Consider the following 25,436-nt stretch of genomic DNA (forward strand, 5'->3'; position numbering starts at 1 on the left):
TGTCAAGGAAATACCTGTGAATATATACACAAGCTGGTTATTCTCTTTAGTCTTCCCTTGTGGAAAACTCTTAGGTTGCATCTACACTGGCAGCTTTTTACGCAAAAACTGTTTTGCGTAAGACTTCTTCCGCAAAAAGTCTTCCACAAGAGCGCGTCTACACTAGCATGTGCTTTTACGCAAGAGCGTCTATGGCAGTGTGGACGCTTTCTTGCACAAGAAAGCTCATTTTAGCCATAGGGGTTTCTTGCGCAAGAAATTCATGTTGCCTCTCTACACTGCCCTCTTGTGCAAGAGGGCTTATTCCCCGTTTTCCAACGCTAGCCTGTAACTTTACTTGTGCAAGAATGCGCGTGCAGTGTAGACACCGGGCACGTTTTTGCACGAGAAGCCGCCAGTGTAGACGTAGCCTTATTTAATAGAAAATGGAAACGTATATTTTATAACTATCATACAGACTTTAAACGAGAGTTGAGCCCCGCCTAGACACTATTATGGGATGTTAAAGCAAACCACCCCACTCCAAAACCAAACTCGAGCAGGCCCTTGGCTGTGACACCCTGCTCCGGGTTGTGCCTGGCCGGGGCGGGGGGGGGGGGGGGGGGCTCTGACTCCCTGGGCTTGCGGCGCCCTTAGCTGCAGCCTCCGATGCACGTAGACTAGGGTTACGTGGGAACTGAACCGACTGGCCAGAGCAGCCCCAGAATGCAACGCGCCGCCAGTCTGGCCACTCGCTGTGGCGCGCTGCAGCCTGGGGCTTGTAGTCTCCTGCGTGCGCAGCCCCTGACCGTAGCACGTTTTCCGGGCGCCGTGTTATGCAAATCAGGGGGCGGAGCCACTGGCGGTTCCGGGGTCGGCGCGCGGGGCAGTTGGCGGGGCGCGCGATGCAGCGGGTAACGGTGGTGTTGGGGCACCTGGCAGCGAGGCCGGCGCCGCGGGCGGCTCCGTGCGCGGGGTCAGCGACGGCTCCCGGCCGTGACGGGGAGCTGGACGATGTGGTGGTGGTGCACGGGCTGCGGACCCCCATCGCCAGAGCCAAGCGGGGCGGCTTCAAGGTAACCCCGGCCCGGGCTGTCCCGAGGGGCTGCGGCGGGGCAGAGGCCTGAGGGGAGGGGGGGGTAGGAGGCTGAGGGCAGGAGGAGGAGGGGGTAGGGGGCTGGGAGGAGGAGGAGGGGGTTGGGGTAGGAGGCTGAGGGGGTTGGAGTAGGAGGAGGAGGAGGAGGGAGGGGCTTGGGGTAAGGGGCTGGGAGGAGGAGGCTGGGGGGGTTGGGGGAGGAGGAGGCTGGGGGCAGGAGGAGGGGGTAGGGGGCTGGGAGGAGGAGGAGGGGGTTGGGGTAGGAGGCTGAGGGGGGAGGAGGTTGGGGTAAGGGGCTGGGAGAAGGAGGAGGAGGAGGTTGAGGTAGGGGGCTGAGGGCAGGAGGAGGAGGGGGGTTGGGGTAGGAGGCTGAGGAGGGAGGGGGTTGGGGTAAGGGGCTGGGAGAAGGAGGAGGAGGGGTTGAGGTAGGGGGCTGGGAGGAGGAGGAGGAGGAGGGGGTTGGGGTAGGAGGCTGAGAGCAGGAGGAGGAGAGGGTAGGGGGCTGGGAGGAGGAGGAGGGGGTTGGGGTAGAAGGCTGAGGGGGGGAGGGGGTGGGGTAAGGGGCTGAGAGAAGGAGGAGGAGGGGGTTGAGGTGGGGGCTGGGAGGAGGAGGAGGAGGAGGAGGGAGGTTGGGGTAGGGAGCTGGGAGGAGGAGGAGGAGGAGGGAGGTTGGGGTAGGGAGCTGGGAGGAGGAGGAGGAGGAGGAGAAGGAGGGAGGTTGGGGTAGGGAGCTGGGAGGAGGAGGAGGAGGAGGAGAAGGAGGGAGGTTGGGATTGGGGGCTGGGAGGAGGAGGAGGTTGGGGTAGGGGGCTGAGGGGAGCGCTGAGGGGGGAGGGTTGGGTAGAGTATGGTTGGGGTTGGGGCTGAGGGGGTTGAGGTAGGGGGCTGAGAGGAGGAGCAGGAGGAGGGAGGTTGGGGTAGGAGGCTGGAAGGAGGTGGGGAGTTGGGATGAGGGCTGAGGGTAGGAGGAGTTTGGGGTAGGGGGCTGAGGGCAGGAGGAGGAGAGAAGTTAAGGTAGGGGGCAGAGGGCAGGAGGTGGAGGAAGGTTGGGGTAGGGGGCTGAGGGGAGCACTGAGGGGGGAGGGTTGGGTAGAGTGTTGGGGGAACAGAAGGTAGTGGCTGAGGAGAGGGTGCTAAGGAAATTCAGGGCAGCAGAGGTTGGGGCTGAGGCACAGGGCCCCTGTCAAAAGGTGTTTTCCTTTGTCTGGTCTGGTCTTGTATTGTGTCCCCTCATTTCCCCCACTTTAAAGGAGGCTCTGCGCTTCATGCTGTGCATTATTATTCGTGGCAAGGTTGTGACCCCGTACACTGTGTTTTCAGGCTCTTCCCTCTGCTCCAGGCTGGCTACATGGGGGCAGACGCCTATTGTAGAGGTGCTGTGTGGATGTTAAAAGTGTGCAAGTGATTATATTGGTGTAAGTGGCTTTCTGTGCAAGTGCAGTGCCTGGTTGAGGACATGTCTGCGTATACAACGCTGCAGCTGTACTCATGCATCTGTGGTGAAGACATGCTATGCCAATGGGGGAAGTTTTCCTCTCCACATAATAAAATAATCTCCATGAACAAGAGAGCTGTGTTGGTGGGAGAATTTTTCCTGCTGGCATAGGGCTCTGCACTTGAACACTTATATTGAAGTAACTTGTATCTTTTTTTTTGGGGGGGGGGGGGGTTATTCACACCAGTGGTGGATTAGGGGCCTTGACCAATTTGTGGGCTTCCCAGCACTGTAATCTGGGTACAAGTTGTGTGTGCATGTGGTGGGAGGGGTCATCAGCACCAAAACTGTGGCCTTACCTCCTGCTCCTCTTCCTTTCCCCCTGGGCTTTGCTCCCTGATCCTCCTTTTCTGCCCATTCTCCTCAGGCCCTGGCCATGTCAGAAGCTGGAATTGGGCATTTTTGACAGCTGTCCAGAGTCCAAGTTGCTGTGGGGGAGCCCTGGAGTCTCTATCTGCCTTGAATGGAGACTGGGAGCTGAGAACACCTCTCGGACCATGTCCCAGGATACCCAGCTGCAGATGGGACTCAGGGATGCAGGCTCTGGTCTAGCCTCCTGACCCTTCCTGAGGGTCTGCAAATGCACTCTTCTGGAAGATGCAGCCCTGTCTCTGCCCAAGAGGCAGCAGGAGGCTCTTGGAAGGTCATATGCAGCAAGGAGCTGGGCAAGGAGGACTCTTCTGGCATAGCTCTTGTTACTGACCTGGTCTCAGCAACCACCTACTTCGTCCAGGCTCTCGCTATCAAGTTGCCTCAGCTAGATCCCTCCACTCCCATGCTACACCCACTGGGTCCCTCCTGATCCCAATGACAGTCTCCCCTGCTGTCACTTGGACTTTGTGCCTGAGGCAGCAACCCCTTACAGTACTGCTCCAAATTTTGGCCCAAAGCTTGCAGTTTGGATGCCAGTGTCCACCCTTTCATCCACCTCCAAATTATGTCCATGCTGCTGCTGCTCTGCATTTGCCCTAGGCTACTATGCCCATGTTAAAAGGGAAGGGGGAGACCTGGCTCCCTCTAACCTTTTCTATCCATGTGTAGATTTTTTCCACACCTGTTCAGAATATTTTATGTGCACCAAGGCATTTGTGAATGTGGACCACCAGTAGAAACAAAACCTCTCTGTGCTCTGCTAATTAGCTGGGTGGCATCTGAATTTCTTCTGAGCGGTTGCGTAAGCATACAGCTTACAGGGAACACTGGCGAGTGTGAAATAAAATGTCTTAATGAGCAAAGTTTTAAAGTGTGTATACACATATAAAACTTTTCAGTCAGCCTTTGGAATACAGATAGTCCCTGACTTACGAATGAGTTACGTACCAAACACTTGGTCGTAACGCGATCTGTTCATAAGTTGGACCCCATTCATTTAAATGGGACCGAGCTGTTTGTAAGTGCGGATCGCGTTCGTAACTCGGGGACCGGCTTAATGGGAGGTTGGTCGTAAGGACAAATGGTCATTAGTCAATGCATTTGTAACTCGGGGATCACCTGTAGTTGTGAATAACTTAAAGAAAATTGTTATGGGGTAATTATGTTGCAGTTTTTCCACACAGATTTCCTTGCTTAATTGCTGTTATATAATTTTTAGTACAAGGTATATCTTGGTGCACATACATATATACTCATCTCCAATCTTCTCTCTGAGATGACTTCTCAATCCTGAAATGTGATTCAAAATAGATCAAATATAGAGTGATTGCTTTGTGAAAAGTGGTCATTTACAGGTGAAGTGGTGTTTTTGTGTTTTATCATTTTCCTGTAAGGTCATTTGAGAGCATAGGATTGTCTGCTTTAACCTACACAGTTGTTATTGGGGCATTCATTGTGTTGGATGAAATATACTACATGTTGTGATCCATCGATCTTGAAAGATGTGGTGTGCGGGGTGTTGATTTTTGTAGCAGTGGAGATATGTCTTCAGGTTTGCATCAGTTTTGGGAAAGGTCTGGTGCCACTTTGAGTTTGTGTGCCTATGGAGAGTTTGCTTCTGATAATGAGCTTTGGAGAGGTTGGTAGGTTGTTTGAAGATCAGAGGGTGGGGTTCAGGAAAGATTTTTTTTTTCAGGATGGAGTCCCCATTGAGTGTGGGTTGTAATTGTCTGATGATACCTTCTGTGGGTTCCAGTGTGGGGTGATAGCTGACAACTAGGGGTGTGCAATTGGAGGGGTTTTTATTTCTGTACTGAAGCAGGTTCTCTCTGGATATAAATGACATAGTTTTAATCATTTAACTGGTTATCTGAGGGCTGGTGCAGAGTGGTTGGAGTCCCGTTAACTGGTTACCCTGGTAAGCGTGCTGGTCAGGCTAACTGGTTAACCTTTAGTAGCGGGTGCCAGCTACTAAAGTACATACCTTGATACAGAAATAAAACCCCCTCTGACTGCACACTTCTTTGCTTGAAAGATTGTTTCTCTCACTATCAGAATTTTGTCCAATAAAATATATTCCCTCAGACACGTCTGCCTAGTATCCTGAGATCAATGCAACTACAACAGCACTGCATAATTCATAGAATGTACTGTTTTTCCCTTCAGGATACTACTCCTGATGAGCTGCTCTCTGCTGTTATGACAGCTGTCCTTAAGGATGTCAATCTGAGTCCTGAGAAAGTGGGAGATATCTGTGTTGGTAAGTGAGCCTTCCATCCAGAACTGAAGCTTCTGGTCTTGGGCAACTCTGAAAACAAGATTGCTCTTTGTGACCAATGGATGCCATTTGTGCAGAGGTCTGAAATCAGTAGGTTGTTAATGCTACACTAGAATAGTATTAAATTCCAGTGCATCCTCTGCTGGGGGGTTGTTTCCTCATCTGTAAGTGGGGTAGGCTCTGATTTAAGAGTTTTTCTGAAAAACTGATTGTGTCTACACAATGTTAAATAGCCAGGGTAAAGGAAATACAGCTAATCAGTTGGAATTAATGTATTTTCACACAGGGAATGTGCTGCAGCCTGGAGCTGGGGCTTTCACTGCAAGAGTTGCTCAATTTCTAAGGTAAATTTTCTTCCTCTTTGGGTGAGTCTCCTTTCATTGTGCTCTCTGGCACTGAGTTCTCTTGGATACTGAGAGAAAAGTAGAGATGGGAATTTCAAACCCTTCCAAAGTTAATACCCCTAATCTTTAAACTAGAAGTCAAACCTTGACTCCTAGTTCAAAGTCCCCATTTATTTTGTCACACATTTCAGACAGCAAAGAGCAAGATCTGTTACACAACATAGTTAGCTTTTAATATATTCTCTTACATGTAATTACCAACTTCTAAACTAGCAAAACTGAAGTAGAAAAATAATTCTGGAAGGCAAGAAGGAAATTAGTAATGATGAAAAGCCTTTCACCTCTAGAGGTGAATTCAGGTTGGGTTGATAGTAATTAAGTCATTACCATACAAATGAAGTTTAGTGGCTCTTGTGAAATGATTTGTTGACTTTTCCCAGTACCGTGTGGATCATTATCTCAATATTTTACCCCAGCACAACTGATAGTGATAACAGAGAGGTTAAGACTGAATTCTCTTTTCCCTACTGGGGTTCACTAGATGGCAGGTGAAGTTAGACCTCAGGGGTTGGGTGCCAAATTGGCTGTCAAAATTACGTAAAAGAGCAAATTCTTCTCTCTCTCAGCAAAATGACTGACCAAGTACAGTAATTACTTGTTTAACACATGACCGCTTAAAACGTTTTTGCAATAGCACAATTTTTTTAGGGAACTTTTTCGAATAACTTGACCGTCCCCGAAATAACACAAAAATAATCAAATGGCAGACTACTTCGGGAGGCGGTATAAGTTGGTGAAAACAGTGGTAATATGCATGAGCGGATGAATACATGTGGTCACAGCATTCCTCCACTCACTCACATGTTTATCTTTGTGTTTTAACATACCGCTGCGACTTGTGTTGCTAGTTATCTTGTGTTGCTAGATATCGAATGTTGACGTTGACCCAGCACCAACAAAAAATTGACTTTGCCACCACCACGTGAAACGCAACCCCCACCTTTTCCATTATTTTTAATGGGAAAATTGACTCTGCATAGCATGTTTTCACTTAGCACGAACATTTTCAGAAACGCATCTATAGTGTTAAATGAGGAATTACTGTATTGTTGTTTTATCAACTACAATTGGTTCATAGCAGCATATACACACATTCTGATTGGTTAATAACTTAAGACTGGTAAATGAATAAATCATGCCATGTGTTAATATTATGTGCTTCTTCGTCGAGTAGTGTCCTCGAGGGTGCTCCACTCGAGGTGCTGGGCTCGTCCTTGCGCCGCAAACCGGAGGATTTTCAGTAGCAGTAGCCCCTCCACCGGACCGTGCATGCGCGACTGCTGCTTCCCGCCTCTCAGCTGAACATGGTCCAGCTAGTCCAGTTTCCTTCCAACCATCCACGGCCACAGACGGAGTTAGCTTATGTTCCCCCCTCCTGTCTGAGGAATGAGGGAGATTAGTTAGTTGAGCTTATTCTTGTGTTTCTTTCAATAGTTATTAGTGTTAGTGTAGTTGTTATTGTAGTAACTCTCTCTTCAGAGAGCCATGGGAGACACATTAAAGAACCACTTGTGGCATGAGAGCCTCAGTCTCGGTATCATTGGATTAGATTATAATAATATGCATATGCACATATGTTCACACCTTAAACTTTAGCAGTTGGGATCACCAGTGTGGTTCGATTTTGATAGATATTTGGCTGTATGTATCCATTTCCTCCATGTGCTTGCCCTAGGTCTGTACAGACAGCTGGCATGGCAGACCTTGAGTGATTTGCCCAATGACCACTACGTTCATTAAGGAACAATGTAAGGATGTTAAATTGTGGTTAATTGACTAGTTGATAGGCACTTCCGCATTCCTCCTTTGAAATGTACCAGAGCCCCAGTTGAGGCTCTGGTACATTTCAAAGGAGGAATGCGGAACTCCACATGCTGCCGGGGACCAGTGGGAAGTCCTGCTAACTCGGGGCTGCATGTGAGTGTGCTTGCTTTGAAAAGTACAAGAGTCCCCAGCAGGGGCTCTTGTGCATTTCAAAGCCATGGAGCCCGGGATAATCGGGGGACTCAGAGTCCCTCGCTGACCCCAGGCTCCATACTGCGCTGCATGCCGCACAGAGCCTGGGCTGACCCCGGGTTCCGTGTGGCATTTCAGCAGAATACAGAATTCAGCGGAATACAGCGGAAATGCCGCTTCGGTGTTTCCAAGGGGCAGCCGCACAGCTGATCCCAGGCTCAGCTGTACGGTGCTGCCCCTTTGAAACGGTGAGCCAGGGATCAGCTGTGCAGTAGCTGCCCCTTTTGAAATGCCGAGGCGGCATTTCCAATGGGCAGCGCCAGGGAACCTGAGGTCAGTTGGGGGACTCCCCAGCTGATCCTGGACTCCACATGGTATTTCAGTGGAACCTGGGATCAGCTGGGGACTTCCCAGCTGACCCTGGGTTCCACACAGCACTTCCCCGGAACCCAGGGTCAGCTGGGGTTCTGTGGAAGTGCCATGTGGAACTGGGGTCAGCTGGCCAGTCTCTAGCTGATCCCGGGCTGCACTGCGCTTCGGCATTTTAAAGGGGCAGTGCCACACATCTGAGCCACGGTTCAGCTGTGTGGCAGCTGCCCCTTTGAAATGTCACCTTGGGGTTTCAAAGCAGCAGCACTGCACAGCTGATCCCCAGCTTACCTGTACAGGCTGCCGCTTTGAAATACCCCTTCTCCCCACCCCCTTGCTGCCTCTACCTGATAGAGGCAGCAAGGAGAGGTGGAAATCAACTCGTCAGCTGACTAGCTGATAAGCATTTGCTTTTTGGATAGTCGACTAGTCCTTAACATCGTTAGAACAAAGGCACCCACCCAGGTTTATTGTTGACGAAGCATGGTGCTAGTATATTGTTGATGAAGCATGGTTCTAGACTTTACTAGGCCACTAATATATGTATGCCCGTAACAATGGACTAGCTCAGTAGACCACAGGACTTACCATTCATCCCTAGACCGAACAAAAATTCTCCCTCTGAAATACATCTTTATACCCAAATATAAAAAGTTAATGCTGCCCTTCTCATATAATTAGTTATTAGCCCTAACTTAGAATAATAGAATCATAGAACTGGAAGAGACCTCAGAAGGTCATCAAGTCCAGCCCCCTGCTCTAGGCAGGACCAATTCCAACTAAATCAACCCCGCCAGAGCTTTGTCAAGCCGAGACTTAAACACCTCTAGGGATGAAGACTCCACTACTTCCCTAGGTAACCCATTCCATGATTCACCACCCTCCTAGTGAAATAGTTTTTCCTAATAGCCAACCTGGACCTCTCCCACCACAACTTGAGACCATTGCTCCTTGTTCTGCCATCTGTCACTACTGAGAACAGCCTTTCTCCATCCTCTTTGGAACCTCCCTTCAGGAAGTTGAAGGCTGCTATCAAATCCCCCCTCACTCTTCGCTTCTGCAGACTAAACAGACCCAAGTCCCTCAGCCTCTCCTCATAAGTCATATGCTCCAGCCCACATTTGGTTGCCCTCCGCTGGACCCTCTCCAATACATCCACATCCTTTTTGTATTGGGGGGCCCAGAACTGGACACAATACTCCAGATGTGGCCTCACCAAAGCCAAATAACGGGGAATAATGACATCTCTGGATCTGCTGGCAATGCTCCTCTTAATGCAACCTAATATGCGATTAGCCTTCTTGGCTACAAGGGCACACTATTGAGTCATATCCAGCTTCTCATCCACTGTAACCCCCAGGTCCTTTTCTGCAGAACTGCTACTTAACTGGTTGGTCCCCAGCTTGTAACTATGCTTGGGATTCTTCCGTCCCAAGTGCAGGACTCTACACTTGTCCTTGTTGAACCTCATCAGATTACTTGTGGCCCAGTCCTCCAATTTGTCTAAGTCACTCTGGACCCTATCTCTTCTCTCCAGCGTATCTACCTCTCCCCCCAGCTTAGTGTCATCCGCAAACTTGCTGAGGGTGCAATCCATCCCCTCATCCAGGTCATTAATAAAGATATTGAACAAATCTGGTCCTAGAACCGAACCTTGGGGCACTCCGCTAGAAACCGACCGCCATCCTGACTTCGAGCCGTTGATCACTACCTGCTAGGCCCGGCCTTCTAGCCATCTTTCTATCCATCTTACCATCCATTTATCCAATCCACATTCCCTTAGCCTCTGCTACATCCCTGAGCCTGCATCCCCAGACTGGAGCAGCACCTATTGTGGATGTTCTCCACTGAAATGGGGAAAATTGTGTGAACATGTGTGAGTGATGTAATTACACTGGTATATGATCATTAACATAATTTAAGTCAACTTAACTATGTAGCATAGGCATGGCCTTAATCAGAGCAGTCTGACAATAGAAATTTCTGTCATTGTTAGAAGTCATTGAAATAAAGGTAGTTTAAGAAATTAGCTTTCTTTTTAAATTTGTTGTATTTTTGTGTGTAATGTCTTTCATTCCATGTCTTATATATCATGTCTTTTGTTCTAGTGGTTTTCCAGAGACTGTACCCATATCTTGTGTTAACAGACAGTGTTCCTCTGGGTTGCAAGCTGTGATCAATATAGCTGGTAAGCACATAATTATCTTTATTATGAGCAGAGAATCAGAATTTTCCCTTTTTTGATGGTGATTAATTATTTGATCCTTAATTCTCTTTTCCTTATTAATTTAGGGTTACCATATTTGAACTACAAAACAGAGGACACCCCTGAGAGGGAGTGTATCTGTATCAGTATCTACCAACTCATGTATTAATGTGTCACGTTAATACAATGTGAGTGGGTAGATACTGATACAGATACACTCCCTCTCAGGGGTGTCTTCTTTTTTGAAATTCAAATATGGTAACCCTAATTAATTCCGATACTTATTTTGTATCTAAATGAAGTTTATATAGCTTTTACATCTGGAAGAAGCTTTTTGTGAAGAGCTAATAATTCTACTCTGTGCTAGCAAAAGAAATTCAATATACAGGCAGTCCCCGGGTTACGTACAAGATAGGGACTGTAGGTTTGTTCTTAAGTTGAATCTGTATGTAAGTCGGAACTGGCGTCCAGATTCAGACACTGCTGAAACTGACCGCCAGTTCTGACTTACATACAGAATCAACTTAAGAACCCCAGGCGTCCCCAAGTCAGCTGCTGCTGAAACTGATCAGCAGCTGATTCCAGGAAGCCCGGGGCAGAGCAACTCTGCCTGGGGCTTCCTGTAGTCAGCGCTGGTCAGTTTCAGCAGAAGCTGACTTGGGGACGCCTGGGGCAGAGCAGCTGGGGTGCTGCTGGGTTGCTCCAGTAGCGCCGCTCCTCGGTGCTACTGGACCAACCCAGCAGCACCCCATCTGCTCTGCCCCAGGCGTCCTGATTCAGCCGCTGCTGAAACTGACCAGCAGCGGCTGAATCAGGACCTGGGGCAGAGCAGCTGGGGTGCTGCCGGGTTGGTCCAGTAGTGCCCAGAGCGGGCGCTGCAGGACCAATCGGCAGCGCCCCAGCTGCTCTGCCCCAGAGTCCAAAACAAAAGCCTGGTCTACTGGGGGGGGGGGGCGGGGGAGCACAGTAGCTGCGCCCCCCCCCCCCCCCCCCAGCAGACCAGGGACACGGGGAGCAGAGCCGCAGCGGCAGCGGGATCCCGCGCCTCTGAGGCTTTGCCAGAGCAAAGCTTCAGAGGCGCGGGGAACCGCCGCTGCTGCCGCTTCAGTCTGGGTGCCTGTGGTCTGCTGGGGACGGTCCCCAGCAGACCACAGGCACCCAGACTGAAGCGGCAGAGGCGCGGGACCCTCTTGTTGCTGCGGCTTCAGTCTGGGTGCCTGTGGTCTGCTGGGGACCGTCCCCAGCAGACCACAGGCACCCAGACTGAAGCGGCAGCAGCGGCGGTTCCCCGCGCCTCTGAGGCTTTGCTCTGGCAAAGCCTCAGAAGCACGGGAACCCGCCCGGTGCCCCTGGTCTGCTGGAGACGGTCTCCAGCAGACCAGGGGCACCGGAGCAGCTTACGAACGGGGCTTTCTTGCCCCGACCTCCGGGGCGAGAAAGCCCCGTTCGTAAGTGCGGATCCGACATAAGTCGGATCCGCGTAAGTCGGGGACTGCCTGTACTCAAAAAAAATATTCTCTGAAAATTATCATCTATTTTAGAAAAAGAGTGAGCTAGTTTATTCCAAGAACAAGGCGCTGAACAAATATTGATTCCAAATGGTGGTAAAAATGTTTACACACTACTTTTGTTCCAGGTGGCATCAGAAATGGGTCTTATGACATTGGTTTGGCCTGTGGGTAAGAATATTTCTACTCCTGTAGACTTCTTGATAGTACTTTTTCTTCGGTAACATTTCTAATATGATAATCTCAAAGTGCTCTCCATACAAACTTTAGAACTCGAGTTAGGCATTTTCCCCCTATTACAGAATGGACGAGCAGAGTGTGAGATTCTCTTGACTTAAAAAGTGACTGGTGATTTTGAGTACCTCATAGAAGATGCTTTAAGGAGGCCAGACTCAGAAGTTATGAGAATCCATCTCCTGAAAACCAGGTGTCTCAAGCAGGGCACTTGGTTTCTTGTTTCTCAAGAAAACGTATGCCACAGTCTGAATTATACAAAAGCAAAATCTTTTAGATTAAAGTAGTGAGTGTACATTTTTCTGCAAAATTTCAAATCTGGTGTAGGTTACTAACTGAAATCAATAGGGAGATTGCTTTGTAGCCCACAGTGACAATCTGTTATACTAATTGTTACTTTTGTAATTCAACATCTTTGAAAATCTCAGTTTAATTAAAGATTTATGAGTGTTAGGGTATGTTTGCACTGTAGCTAGGTAGCGTAATTCTCAACTAGGATAGATATATATGTACTAACTTTGTTGTGCTAGTCTGCTAAAAAAAACTCTGTGGCAAGGGCAACTTGGCTTGCCACCTGACACACACAATCCCATTGGACCTTCATGCACAGGTGGCCAAGGCAGCACAGGCTGTGGCTCACTTGCTGCTAACTTGAGCCAAGCTAGCATGTGGATGTTTGCTTGAGCTGGGAATTGCACCCCTTAGCTGTTGTGTAGATGTACTCTCAGATAAGAGAAGTAGTCACTATTCTTCTTAGGACTGCTGTGAAGTAAATAGTATAGCAAGGTAACAAGTTAGTCTCATAGATGTGTGCAGAGCAAATGGTATGTACCAGGAACTGCTCTGTGTACTGGCCAGACATGGCACACTCTCTTCATTCAAATTAAGGATGTTAAGTAGCAAGTAAATGACTTATTATGTACCAAATGTAATCTGTATCAAGTACACGATTAGTTGATAAGGGGCCTCTGTGGCTCTGCAATTTAAATGTATAGGTTGAAGCTCTCTCTTCCAGAACTCTCTTATCCAGAAACATCCATCATCCAGAATGATTTTAGTTAGCTGGATGACCACTTTTCATGGATGTGGCCAAGTTTCCTGCAGCCCCATAAAGTGTGTTTACAGCCATCAGTCCTAGTTCTCAATGTTCTGTGCTGTTATTTAGCTCTAATTTAACCCTAAATGTCCTCTAAAAGCACAGTGAGCAGTGGAAGTGTAGGTAATATTCCTGACTTCCCGTGGTCCTGAAAATTCATTCAGAACCAGTCTGGTCCCGAAGGTGCTGGATGAGAGAGGCTCAACCTATAGTAGCAGCCGGGCGTGCAGGCAGCCTGGCTCCTACTACATTTAAATTGCAGACTGCAGCGAAGCTAGATCCGGGACCCAGCACAAACCTGGTTTGAAGTAGCCCTGGCTCATGCTAGGTCGCACCCTGCGCCTGTGCCTTTTAAATGCAGTAAGAGCCAGGTGGACCTGGCATGAGCCGGGACTGATTCAGTCGGGGCTCACACCAGGTCCTGCACTGCTGCTTTTAAGCCAGCTCCCCGCAGCACCGGTTACTGCTTCTCCAATGCAGGTTGTTAACTCGACTACCCGATAAGCCTAGGCTAATTAAAATGTAATCCATGTTTGTTCCAGGAAGTGTCTCAACAAACATGTAATCCATGTTTGTTCCAAGAAGTGTCTCAATTTCCTGGATAATCTCAAAGTGCTCACTGTGCTAATGCAATTTAAAGGGATAGTTCATGGCACTGGATCCAGCCCTTTCACCTTCTGCTCCACAAGTTATTGGGCTCAGTGTAGGAATCACTGAATGAAATTCTTTGGTCTGTTACACAGGTCAGGCTGGTTGATCATGATGGTCCCTTCTCATCTTGTGTTTAGGGATTTTAATGAACAAATGGTACAAAAAACAGCTTTTATGTGCTGATCTCTTTATGTGCAGTATTCCCTTCCCTCTTGTCACCCTTTACTTAAATCCTGCTCATTTGTATTTCTTTTTAATTTAGAGCCTGAGTTTTTCCATCCTTACTTTGAGTAGTTTCAGTGAATTCCATTTAAGGAATAAGATACTACTCAGAGTGAAGGTTCAGAAACAGACCTGTAAATTGTAGGCTTTTTGGTGTGGGGGACTTGTCTTCCTGCTTGCCTTATGTTGGTATGTAAATAATATGTCTGGAAAATAGGTATGTGAATGGAATGGGGTATAAAAGCAAATCTTTATCCCAGTTCAGGACTCATGGCTTTGTTTAATTTTATGTTAACTCATTAGTGTAATAAATGGCTTCATAATCATGCTGTAGATATTTGCAGTTCTTAATCTATTAATTCACTTATTAGACAGCCTCTGATTTTTCTGTTGGACAGTAATTCTTTCTTGTTTAAACTGTGCAACATAAGACAAATGACACCACTCACATGAAACCTGTAGTGTTCTGCTTAGCACTTACCCTGTTAGGCTTCTAGCCAGCTTTTTTTAAGCAGTAACTCTTGCATTTTTATTGCTTGTTTATATTTTACCAGTGGAAACTCCTTCCCAGAAAATTTTGCTTTCCCATTATGTTTACTGCAGAGAAGTGCTCCTAGAACAACAGTAAACTTTAATTCCAGGCTGTGAAAACACTAGATTAAATTAATTGACTGTGATAATCTGCCCTAGAAAAATAACAAACAGCTTAATCTAGTGGTGGGCAGCCTATGGCCTGAGGGCTGCATGTGGCCCATTGCTCCAAGTGGCCTGGAAGACACTACTACAGTTCAGTTAGCACACCCCACAAATTCCAGGTATGCAAACACAGTTAACAAAATTACCCTATCCTGGGACATCATCTTAGTTATGACAATCTTGCGACCCACTGAAATGAAAGCCCACTCATGTGGCCCACTCACTAGCCTTTGTTGCTCATCACCTGCTTAATCTGTATGGAGGTGGTTTTATTGTTTCACATTTATGTTGCTGATTGAAACCAGAGTGGTGTACAGGTCAAATACATGCTGCTTAGTTGCTTCTGCAGTATGATATACAAAGTTTTTATTAGGATTCTGAGCTTTTGACTGTACTAATGGTACTAAATTTGCATGAGTTCTTCTAAGGCAAACAATGGTAGTGAATTCTAACTTTTTTCTTCCTCTTCAGAGTGGAATCAATGTCTCTCAGAAATGTAGGCTCCCCTGGTGATGTTAGTTCACGTATGATAGACAATAGTAAAGCCAGAGATTGCCTTATTCCTATGGGGTATGTATCATTTTTCTTCCTAGAACTTATATGATTTTCTAGACTCTATTTCATAAGACAATGTTTTGTTATATTTAAAAAGGTACTGAACTTCTCTCAAACTCACTTTCTTCAATGGTTAACTTCTAAATCCACTGCTGAAGTCTATGCACTTTAGCTGTTTCCAGTGGTTATGGTAGAAGATTAATTGTGTGAGGACTGATAGGAATCCAGACCTTTGAAAGCTGTCTTCATTGCTTAATAAGCAGGAACGAGAGAACATTTTGAGGGGCTCGGATCTGCAGATTTTACGTTTTTAGTGTTTCTAGACATTTTTCTATATTTCAACAACCTGCAGTTTCCATTATTTTCTATTGCAAAGATGCAGCCAAAATCATATTAGGGGCTACCTCAGCACTCCCCTTCCTACTAAAGGATGAATTAGAAGCTTTTGCTTCATTAGGAGAGCAAGTAAGTGGATTTGAAAGGTGGTGTTGTTCTGTCATATGGTACTGCAAAACATTAAGTCCAAAGAGGGATGGTTCAGGCAGATTGAGAGTAGAGTTTGTACTCTTTCCTCTCTGCTGGTCTTGGATTGCAAATTGAATTTTAATAGACTTCTGTTTTATTGAATACCGGTGGTATATTTTCCCCAGAATAACCTCAGAAAATGTGGCAGAAAGATTTGGCATTTCCCGAAAGAAGCAAGATGACTTTGCCATGGCTTCTCAGCAAAAGTAAATATATGGGTTTTATTTATGTGGGGTTGAAATAAAATTACATGGAAATTATAAAATGCTTAATTTCTACAGAGAAAACTTTCCTATTCACAGTTTTTTGTTCTTGTGGTAAAGGCTTAAAACTTAACATTTCAAATGACAGCAATATAGTGAGCTATAAATAGGTGACAGCTAAAAGAAGAAGGTTCCTGGAGGTGGGGGTTTCTGTAACTTCTGATCTGTAATGGGAGTCACATCACTAAACCTTCTTCTACTTAGTATATGTACAACATACCTCAGTTGGCATGTGACAAGGATTCATCACTAAATTTGATCAATTGGTTGGATCATTAGCTTTCCCAACTCAAGCAAGACAGAGTGGAACATGAATGCTAATCCATGTCCCCATTAAGCCTCCTGTGCTAGAAAACTTAATCTAGAATGATAAGAGTATCTGTAGTTGAGATCAGGCTTTCTATATTCCTCGCCATCCAGATGGGTCACAGCTTTTCATGGTTTCTGTGAAAACCAAAATGCAGTTAAATGTGCTTATGCTGGCTTTAGCTAGATAGTTTGAGATCTTCTTGGACTGAAGTCAAATGCTGTGGTAGGAGAAGACATTTCTGGAAGGGAAATAATAGGTGCAGACACTTACTTCTAGAGACGCCATAAACTTGTGAGTGTAACTGGCCGTCACTGCTTTGGTATTTTGCTTCATATGAGCTCTGTCCAGTCTCTAGTAACTTATCCTTTCTTTAGCTTAAATCAGGGGTAGCCAACCTGAGCCTGAGAGGGAGCCAGAATTTACCAATGTACATTGTCAAAGACCCACAGTAATATGTCTGCGGCCTCCCTCAGCTTTTACCCTTCCACTCCCCAGCATCTCCTGCCTGCCAGCAGGCCCACTGGTCGGCACCTCTCCATCCACCCATGCATCTCCCTCCCACTGTAATCAGATGTTTCTAGGCATGCAGGAGGTTTGGGGAGAAGGGGTGGGAGAAGGAGCGAGGATTTGACAGGCTTGGGGGAGAAGACGGAAAGGAGTGAGGGCCTTAAGGGAAGAGATTGAGTGGTGGCAGGGCCTGGGGCAGAGCCTAGGGTTGGTACAATCCTGTTCCAGGTTTTTAACCCCTCATGCATTCTATACTTAATAGAGCTGCAAGAGCTCAGCAGATGGGATTGTTTAAAAATGAAATTGTTCCAGTGAGGACCACTGTTAAGGATGACCAAGGCAATCAGAAAACCATCATTGTAATCCAAGATGAAGGAATCAGACCTAGTACAACTCTGGAAGGCTTGGCTAAACTGAAGCCTGCATTCAAGGATGATGGCTCCACTACAGCTGGTAAGCACACTCAGTATATGAATAGTTAATTTTGAATCCATGTTCTTTTGGCATGTGATGTTAGTCATTTTGTTATCCTCTCAGATTCGCCTGCATTACTGGTAACTAAACATGCCCAAGCAAAATGATACTGTAAGCAAAATATCTCCCAACAGGTAACTCTAGTCAGGTCAGTGATGGAGCTGCTGCAGTTCTACTGGCAAAACGCTCTAAAGCAGTACAATTGGGGCTTCCAGTCCTAGGAGTGTTAAAATCTTATGCTGTGGTTGGAGTCCCACCTGATGTCATGGGTATAGGGCCAGCCTATGCCATTCCAGTAGCTTTGGAGAAAGCTGGTAAGGTATCATGTTTCTTGTTCTGTTACACTTTGAGCTGTTTCTACAATTCTTTTCATACTCCAGGAGTCTCGCAGCACTTTACAGAATGAGTTTGAAAATGGCTATTGCAGAAATTAGGCAAATTTTAACAGCAGTTCCTTTGCTCTTACATTCTCTCTGAAAATATCCTAAGGTCTTTAATTTCTATCATAAGGATGGAAGGGAATTTTGTTTATATCTGATCCAAAGGACTAGTAGTGATAAATAATTAGGCATAATTTTAAGTTTTATGACCTTTTGATATGCTGCAATTGCATGTATGTCCTTTATAAGGGGGAAGTGCAAATGTTTCACTGAAAGCCTTTTGAGGCATATTTTCTTTCAGACACTATTTTTGAGTTATCAAATCTTCCTTTAACTTCTGGTCTCTCTCTAACACGCAGGTTTGACTATGAATGATATTGATATATATGAAATTAATGAAGCCTTTGCTAGTCAGGTGAGACTGCCCATTTTATTTAATATTGCGTTCTAGGTTACTTAGTGGCTGAGCAGAATTTCATATTGGTTGCATTAGTAAATGTAACAATCTGGGTTTGTTTCAAATATTACAGACCCGATACAGTTTAACCTGTTAACCAGGAATCTCTGGTCTGGCAACATCCGTGGTTCGACATGGATTTGCAGGACCAGAGTGTCCCAGTAGAGGGTTGGTGGAGTCCTGCGGGGCCCCCCCCAGTGAGTCCAGGGAGCCCAGCAGCAGCATCCATTGGCACGTAGCAGTGGGGCTGCCTGGCGAGGCCAGGAAACTCAGCATGCAGCAGTGAGGCCAGCCCCCCGGGGAGTTCTCACATTACTAAGATTTTTCTATTAAAAATATATGACTGTATATTTGCTAGCATAGTTTGAAATACTGCTAATTAAAACCAAACTAAATTTGTGCAGTAAAGATTGCACAGCTTGATACTTTTTTTTTGCCTTTTTAGAATTTTGTATACATGCTGGCATGTAAAATTCAGTATCACTATGGATATTATCAACATTGGTGTGCTTCCCATGTAAATGTATCATGTTCATGAAATATCTAATAAGAGGGATGTTTGATAAAAATGGAATCTCCACTGTAGTATCTTCTACTTCAGAAACCAAACTTAAGTGTGTCTCCCTAATTTTATTTATGGCTTACATTTATAAATTCACCTTTATAAAATATTAGCCCAGCTCAGTTCCCCGCGTGTCTTGGTACACAATGTAGTTCCAGCGTATTCCATGGAGATGCATGTAAGACAGGCTGTCATGGCTCCTTCCCCACTCTGGCATGATAAATGCAGGAGTGGGGGTCAGAAAAAGTACCCCAAAACCTTATCTACCAGGCTTTGGTATAAAACTCCCCCCCCCCCCCCCCCGAAATCTTAATAACTTAGATTTTGGGGATAAAATCTCTGCTGCCACCAGCCAGGTATTAATGTGAAAAATCAGGGGAGAGATCACTTGGGAAATGTTAACCCTAAAGTACAGACCAGGACACATCCATTAATCAATACCAGGTTAATAAAAAGAAGAGAGAGAACTTTTATCACCACAATATTCCTGTTGCAAGCATAATAACTAGATGGAAAAGTAACAAAATAATATATTCATGGAGAAACTCCATGGGCCTAGAACTTAGTTACAAAGGAAAGCCAAAACATCAGATCCCATTTCCCAAACCATAAAACAATAAAACCTAACGATTTATCTAAACTTTATCCTACTTACAGATTGTGAAGAGTATTTTCTTAGAGGGAGACATCCTGTCCCCTTCAATAGCTGGAGAGAAACTACCCGAGACACAAAAAGAGGGAAACCCAAAAATTCCTTTTGTCCTAGTTTGAAATTCCTACCTACATTCCTATTGGCCAACTCTACCTGAGTTAGGTACAGTTAACCCCTTAGTCCCCAGGCTGCTGGCTAACCCTCATGATCATGACACGGGCCTACTATCTTCACTCTTAAGTATTTAACACAAATCATGGGCTCAGCGACTAACATGGGCTCAGCAACTAAATTTATTGAAGTACTTATCTGGAGTGGCAAAATCTGAATGTCATGTTTTCCCTTGTATACAGAAATGCTCCAGTGAGGGTCAGTTAAAAAGGCTGGGACTACTTGGCTTAGAAAAGAGACGACTAACGGGGGAGTACGATAGAGGTCTATAAAACCATTAATGATGGAGCAAGTGAATAATTAAATGTTGTTTTTCCCCTCACATAATGCAAGAACCAGCGGATCTAATATGCAGCAGGTTTAAAATAGGGATATGAATAGTTAGTGGATAATGCTTACTGGTTATGGTTAACCAGCAGGGGCTGTGTCAGTCCCCTGCCTGCCACGAGCAGAGGGCTGCTGCAGCCCTGCAGTGCTCACTGTGGGCAGGGGCACTCCAGTCTGCTGGAGCAGCCCATGCCTGCAGTGGGCCCAGCCTAGTGCGCCACAGGCAGTGTGCTTGAGTCCAGCCCATGCAGTCCCCGCCTGGCCCAGGCTAGGTGCACTGCTGGCAGGGACACTTCAGCCCAACTGGAGCAGCTCCCGCCAGAAGCAGGGCGGGCTGCTTCAGCCTTGCTGTGGCTGGAATGGCTCTGCTGTTTATCCCCATTTAATCAGTTTACCAGTTAAACTAATTAAATGGGATGTAGTTTAGAACAAACAAAAGGAAATAATTCTTCATGCAAGATATAGTCAACCTGTTGAACTCATTGCCAGAAGATGTTGTGAAGGCCAAAAGCGTGACTTGGTTTAAGAAAGAGGGAATTTTAAAGAGGATAGGTCCATCAATAGCTATTGGCTAAGATGGTCAGGGATGCAACCCCATGATCTAGGTGTCCCTAAATCTCTGATTCCCAGAAGCTGGGACTGGACAACAGGATGAACCACTCGATAAATTGCCCTGTTCTGTTTGTTCCCTCTGAAGCAGCTGACGTTGGACACTGATCTGACTTGGTATGGCCATTCGTATTTTAATTCAGGTTGCTCCTCAGTGTGGGATACATGCTGAAAACTGACACACAGGTGACTAATTTCATAAGGTCATTCTTGTTATGTCTTTCTAGGCTGTTTATTGTGTTGAGAAACTGGGGATCCCAGTGGAGAAGGTCAATCCCCTCGGAGGAGCTATTGCATTGGGGCACCCACTAGGCTGTACTGGGGCTCGTCAAGTTGTCACTTTACTCAATGAACTGAAGCGAAGAGGGAAAAGGTGAGCATTAAAAATGATGTGGTAAATAGCTCTTTCTGTAAAGGGTTAAGAATCCAAGCTTGTGATGTTCTGTCCTTAAAATGGAGGGTTCATGTTTCTGTCATTGCCTACTGGAGGATAGTAGGAGATGGCAGGCTATTAATTGCTTAATGCGTTGAGTAAGCAACTCTGGTGCTTTCAAAGAGTAGAGTAACTTAATTTAGGGTTTCCTGGTGGATTTACAGATAGTTTATTACCCCCACAAGTTCTGATGAACATCACAACAGATTCACAGTACACCTGGAGTAGATTATAGCTGAGCTTCCTGAAGAGTCATGGAGGGAGAGGGGTGTGGTTTTCTTGTCAGTCATTTTTAACTGATCCCACTCCTTCATATTGCACGGTGAGTTTCTCTCTCAACATAATGTCAGTCAAAGCAGAGTCTGAAGTCTTATCCACTCAAACCCACATTCCTCCTATTACTTTATCTGCTTTGATGGCTGAGGGGCACAGTTCTTTGAAGTGTGCTACTGCCAGGAGAGCAGATGTAGCTTTAATGTTGTGGGATATGTGAGAGTTGTCTGAGGAAAATCTTGTATAAGGAATGCCTCTTTCCCACTTCAGGGAAATAAGGACCAGAGACTGTTTCTGAATTAGAATCTTTGTGTATCAAAGCCAACCTTCAGGTTGTGAGCAATATAAGTTAACTTTATTGGCTACTTTTTTCAGGCAATGTAGAACTAGTTACTGTTTCTAACCACACACTAACTTGTTTTGTTCCAGAGCCTATGGTGTTGTATCCATGTGCATTGGAACTGGTATGGGAGCTGCAGCAGTATTTGAATACCCAGGGAAGTGAAGTACAATATCTGACTCTGCATTCTCCAATGATAGTGAATAATTTACAGTGTACAAATGCATATGGTTTCAGCAATGTATTTAATGGAATTTATTTAGTAATTTTAGACACAGTTGACTTGGAGTATAAACTTATGTGCACTGTTTACTGAAATACTTTGGGGTAGAAGGAAAAGAGATTGGTGCCTGCTTCAAAGCTAAGGTGCATGAATGCCAGAGGAAAAAAGACTGTGCAATTTAGCCAGTCTTGCCCTTAAAAATACAAGCCCCTATTCATATGCATGTATGCATATTAATAATCTCCCTGGATTCCATGGGACACGTGTAAAATTACTCATGTGGAACCAAAGGACCAGGGCTGTAATTCAGAAAGACGAAGTTCATGTGGGTCTTGCTTTTTTAAAAGAGAGATATACAGTTGCCTAGACAACTAAATGTTGATGCACATGGAACAATTTTTTCAACACATGTACACGCACTTTCTCTGTGTGTATGTGTATACACACATACACACACACACACATATCTAATTTTAAAATTCTTAAGGAATCATCCTGAGATTGATTAATTCTATTACTGATTAAATCAACAATAGCAACAATACAAATAATTTTTTTAAATGGTTAAACTACTATTTCATCAATAGCTTGACCTATTATATTCAGGTTATAATTTTCCTTTAGGGCTTATTTAATGTGCCCATATGTACCTTGGTATGTATGTACCTTGCATACATACCATATGTATATGTGTTTAATTTTAAAAATCCTGTGTTTTCTCAAGTAAACACATTTGGGCAGAGTAGATAGAATTGTATACAAGTTGATCCACTAATGAATAAGATTTCTCTTTATAAATGAGAATGATGAAATTAAAGGTACAGAAGAGCTGAACTGGCTGCCAAAACTAATAATTTTTAAATAAAATCTGACCATTCCATCCTTAACTCTACAGCATTTTTATTTAATCTTGGCTTATTTTGTGACTTTTAAAAATCAGCATTTTTCTGAATTACAAAATAAGCTTATTAAATATTATCTTACTACTGTAATATAGGACTGATTTTTGGCACATGTATTTTTTATTGTTAACTCTGTGAATATCAGTAACATTCTTCATTAGTCCGTAGTTCTTTTAACTGTGCAAAGACATATTTTTTGTATTGTACAATCATTTCCCTTCTATACTATCTTCAGTTGCAAACTAATGTACTTTGGTCACATTAGGCATAGAGAGAACCTTGAAACAGTTATTATGGAAGAAATGGTGGAGGGTTGTCATAATAGGCCCCGATGATGACCAGAAATGAGAGGGATGGTGTTTACAGATCGCTTGAAGGGTAGCTGCTGGAAGTTAGTGATCAATTATGAAGTCTTCCAAAAATTCTGCTCTGTTATCACCAATATTCAGACATGATTACACTGATTTACTTCCTCCCTTCACAAGATGATTTAAACTCCTAGGTTGTGTCTAGACTGGCCAGTTTTTCCGGAAAATCAGCCGCTTTTCCGGAAAAACTTGCCAGCTGTCTACACTGGCCACTTGAATTTCCGCAAAAGCACTGACTTCCTACTGTAAGAAATCAGTGCTTCTTGCGGAAATACTATGCTGCTCCCATTCAGGCAAAAGTCCCTTTTGCGCAAAGCTTTTGCGCAAAAGGGCCAGTGTAGACAGCACAGATTTGTTTTCCGCAAAAAAGCCCTGATCACGAAAATGGCGATCGGGGCTTTTTTTGCGGAAAAGCGCGTCTAGATTAGCACGGATGTTTTTCCGCAAAAAGTGCTTTTGTGGAAAAGCATCCGTGCCAATCTAGACGCTCTGTTCTGAAAATGCTTTTAACGGAAAACTTTTCCGTTAAAAGCATTTCCGGAAAATCATGCCAATCTAGATGCAGCCCTAGTGCTGTTTTTAAAAGAAAAGTGCTTATTGTCATCTGACATTACATTTGAAATGTTTAAATCAGCAATGCAAGCTGAAAAGTGTTTCTTGGTTATGCACTTTACATAATTGGGTACTTGAATGTAATTGCTAACTTCTAAAAATAAAGATCGGTAATTAAAAGCCACAGTTAAAGATGTGCTGAATTTTTTATATTCTTTTGCTACTAAATGGGAGGAAAACCTCACTAAACTAATCACAGTTCTTCTAATGGTATTGTGAGGAGGGAGATAGTTCCAGGGCAGAAGTCTAAGATGAGCTTGCAAAGTGCAACATTGAAATCATATGGAGTGGGAGGTACTAGTTCTTATCAATGAGAAAGGAGACTGCTTTGATTTGCATGAATTATTAGAGAGAATTCTTTCCCGGGTCTCTGGCTGGTTGTTTTGCTGATATACCCCTGGTTCAACTGATCAGGAAGGAATTTTTTTCCAGTTCAGATTGGCAGACGCTTCGGGAGGGAAGGGTGTGGAGGGGAAGGGTTCGCCACCTTCTGCAGCATGGGGCATTGGCCACTTTCTGATTTAAATTAGGGTTGCCACAGCAATTAAAAAACAAATCATGATTAATCATGCAATTAAAAAAATCACAATTGTGCTGTTGATAGAATACCATGTATTTAAGTATTTTGGATGTTTCCACATTTTCAAATGTATTGATTTCAGTTAGAACACAGCATACAAAGTGTACAGTGCTCATTTGATGTTTATTTTGGACTAGAAGATTTACCTGGCATTGCTCAAGTCCTTAACTCAATTTTTCTTCATTTAAATCATTGCTCTGGGGTGGGACTGGAGATGAGGGGTTCAGTGTGCAGGCTTTCACGGGGAGAGAAGACTACCTCAGCACCCTCCCAATGCCACAGCTTGGGGTCAGGTAAGAAGCACCTCTCCATGGCTCCTGCAGCTCAAGTGGGCACAGTCAGGGGAGGATTGCATTGTCCCTTGTTCCCCAGACAGAGTGAGGAATGCAGCAAACTGTGCACTTTCCCCTCATTCCCTAACAAAGGGGAACAGCCAGCAATGTTCCCATGTGCATGGGGGGAGAGTGACAGCACCCCACCACCCTCCCTAAAGGACACCTGGGGGGGTGAGGCTCGGAGCTGGGGCAGTTCCAGACAGGGGGAAGGGTGCCCCCCAACTAGCCCTTCACCTGCTTGGTGATTGTTTCTCTTCTATATGGTTTTATCCATTGGAGGACTCTTCTCTTCTCCTCCCCCCCCCCCCCCCCCCCCCCCGTGCACAACCAAACCCTGACTTTGCTTTAAGTTATGATGAAGCTGTACACCAAATTTGGTGGTCCTAGCTCTTAGTGTTTAGGAGTTTTTTGTATGCAACCCTGTAAGAACTGGGGGAAGGGAAGAAAGCTTCAGGAGTAGGGGTGCAGAAAGTTTGGGTTACATGGTGTAGGGATGCTGGATGGAAGGGTAGAGCTGGGGTGCCAGAGGTAGGCTGTGACTGGTAGGTGCTTTCCCTCTGCAACAACTCTCTCAGCCTTCCATGCCCTCCCCATGCTATTCAGAGCAGCTGACTGTGGGGCCATGTGCTTCTCTAAATGCTGTGAGCCCAGGGAAAGGGGTACTTCGCATGCTACCTGTCCTGCAGCAGGCAGGTCCCATTGGCCGGAAACCTCTTCTTCTCCCCTTCCCCCCCTTGCAGTATTCAGAGAATCTCATGGGTCCTGTAGCCTGCTTCTCTGACCAGCCCGCAGGCACAAGGCAGCAGGGAGCCTACCAGAGGCTCCCACAGGCTGCAGGCTGGATCTGTTGGCTTAGCAGGGTGAATTTATGGCCCTTGAGCTGGATTTTGTCCCCTTCCCCCGTCTGAGATGCCTCACTTTGTAATCCCACATTTGAAAATTCTGGCCTGGCTTTTTATGGATAAATAAGGTTCTCATTATGCTCTCAGAAATGGGAATGTCAGACTGACCTTTGA

The 25,436-nt window shown here is 45.4% G+C and overlaps 1 protein-coding gene across 1 annotated transcript; it reads left to right on the forward strand.

Moving 5' to 3' along the window:
* The first annotated feature begins 825 nt into the window (after positions 1-825).
* ACAA1 (acetyl-CoA acyltransferase 1) lies at positions 826-23,631 on the forward strand. Its single transcript, XM_075922868.1, has 12 exons — positions 826-1,055; positions 5,109-5,202; positions 5,507-5,564; positions 10,058-10,137; positions 11,792-11,834; positions 15,034-15,132; positions 15,768-15,848; positions 16,985-17,175; positions 17,331-17,510; positions 17,936-17,991; positions 20,582-20,727; positions 21,490-23,631. The coding sequence occupies exons 1-12, from the start codon at positions 885-887 to the stop codon at positions 21,563-21,565; spliced, it is 1,275 nt and encodes a 424-aa protein (XP_075778983.1). The 5' UTR covers positions 826-884; the 3' UTR covers positions 21,566-23,631.
* Positions 23,632-25,436: the final 1,805 nt, after the last annotated feature.

Source organism: Pelodiscus sinensis, chromosome 2 (genome assembly GCF_049634645.1).
Source record: "Pelodiscus sinensis isolate JC-2024 chromosome 2, ASM4963464v1, whole genome shotgun sequence".
Classification (NCBI taxonomy): Eukaryota; Metazoa; Chordata; order Testudines; family Trionychidae; genus Pelodiscus; species Pelodiscus sinensis.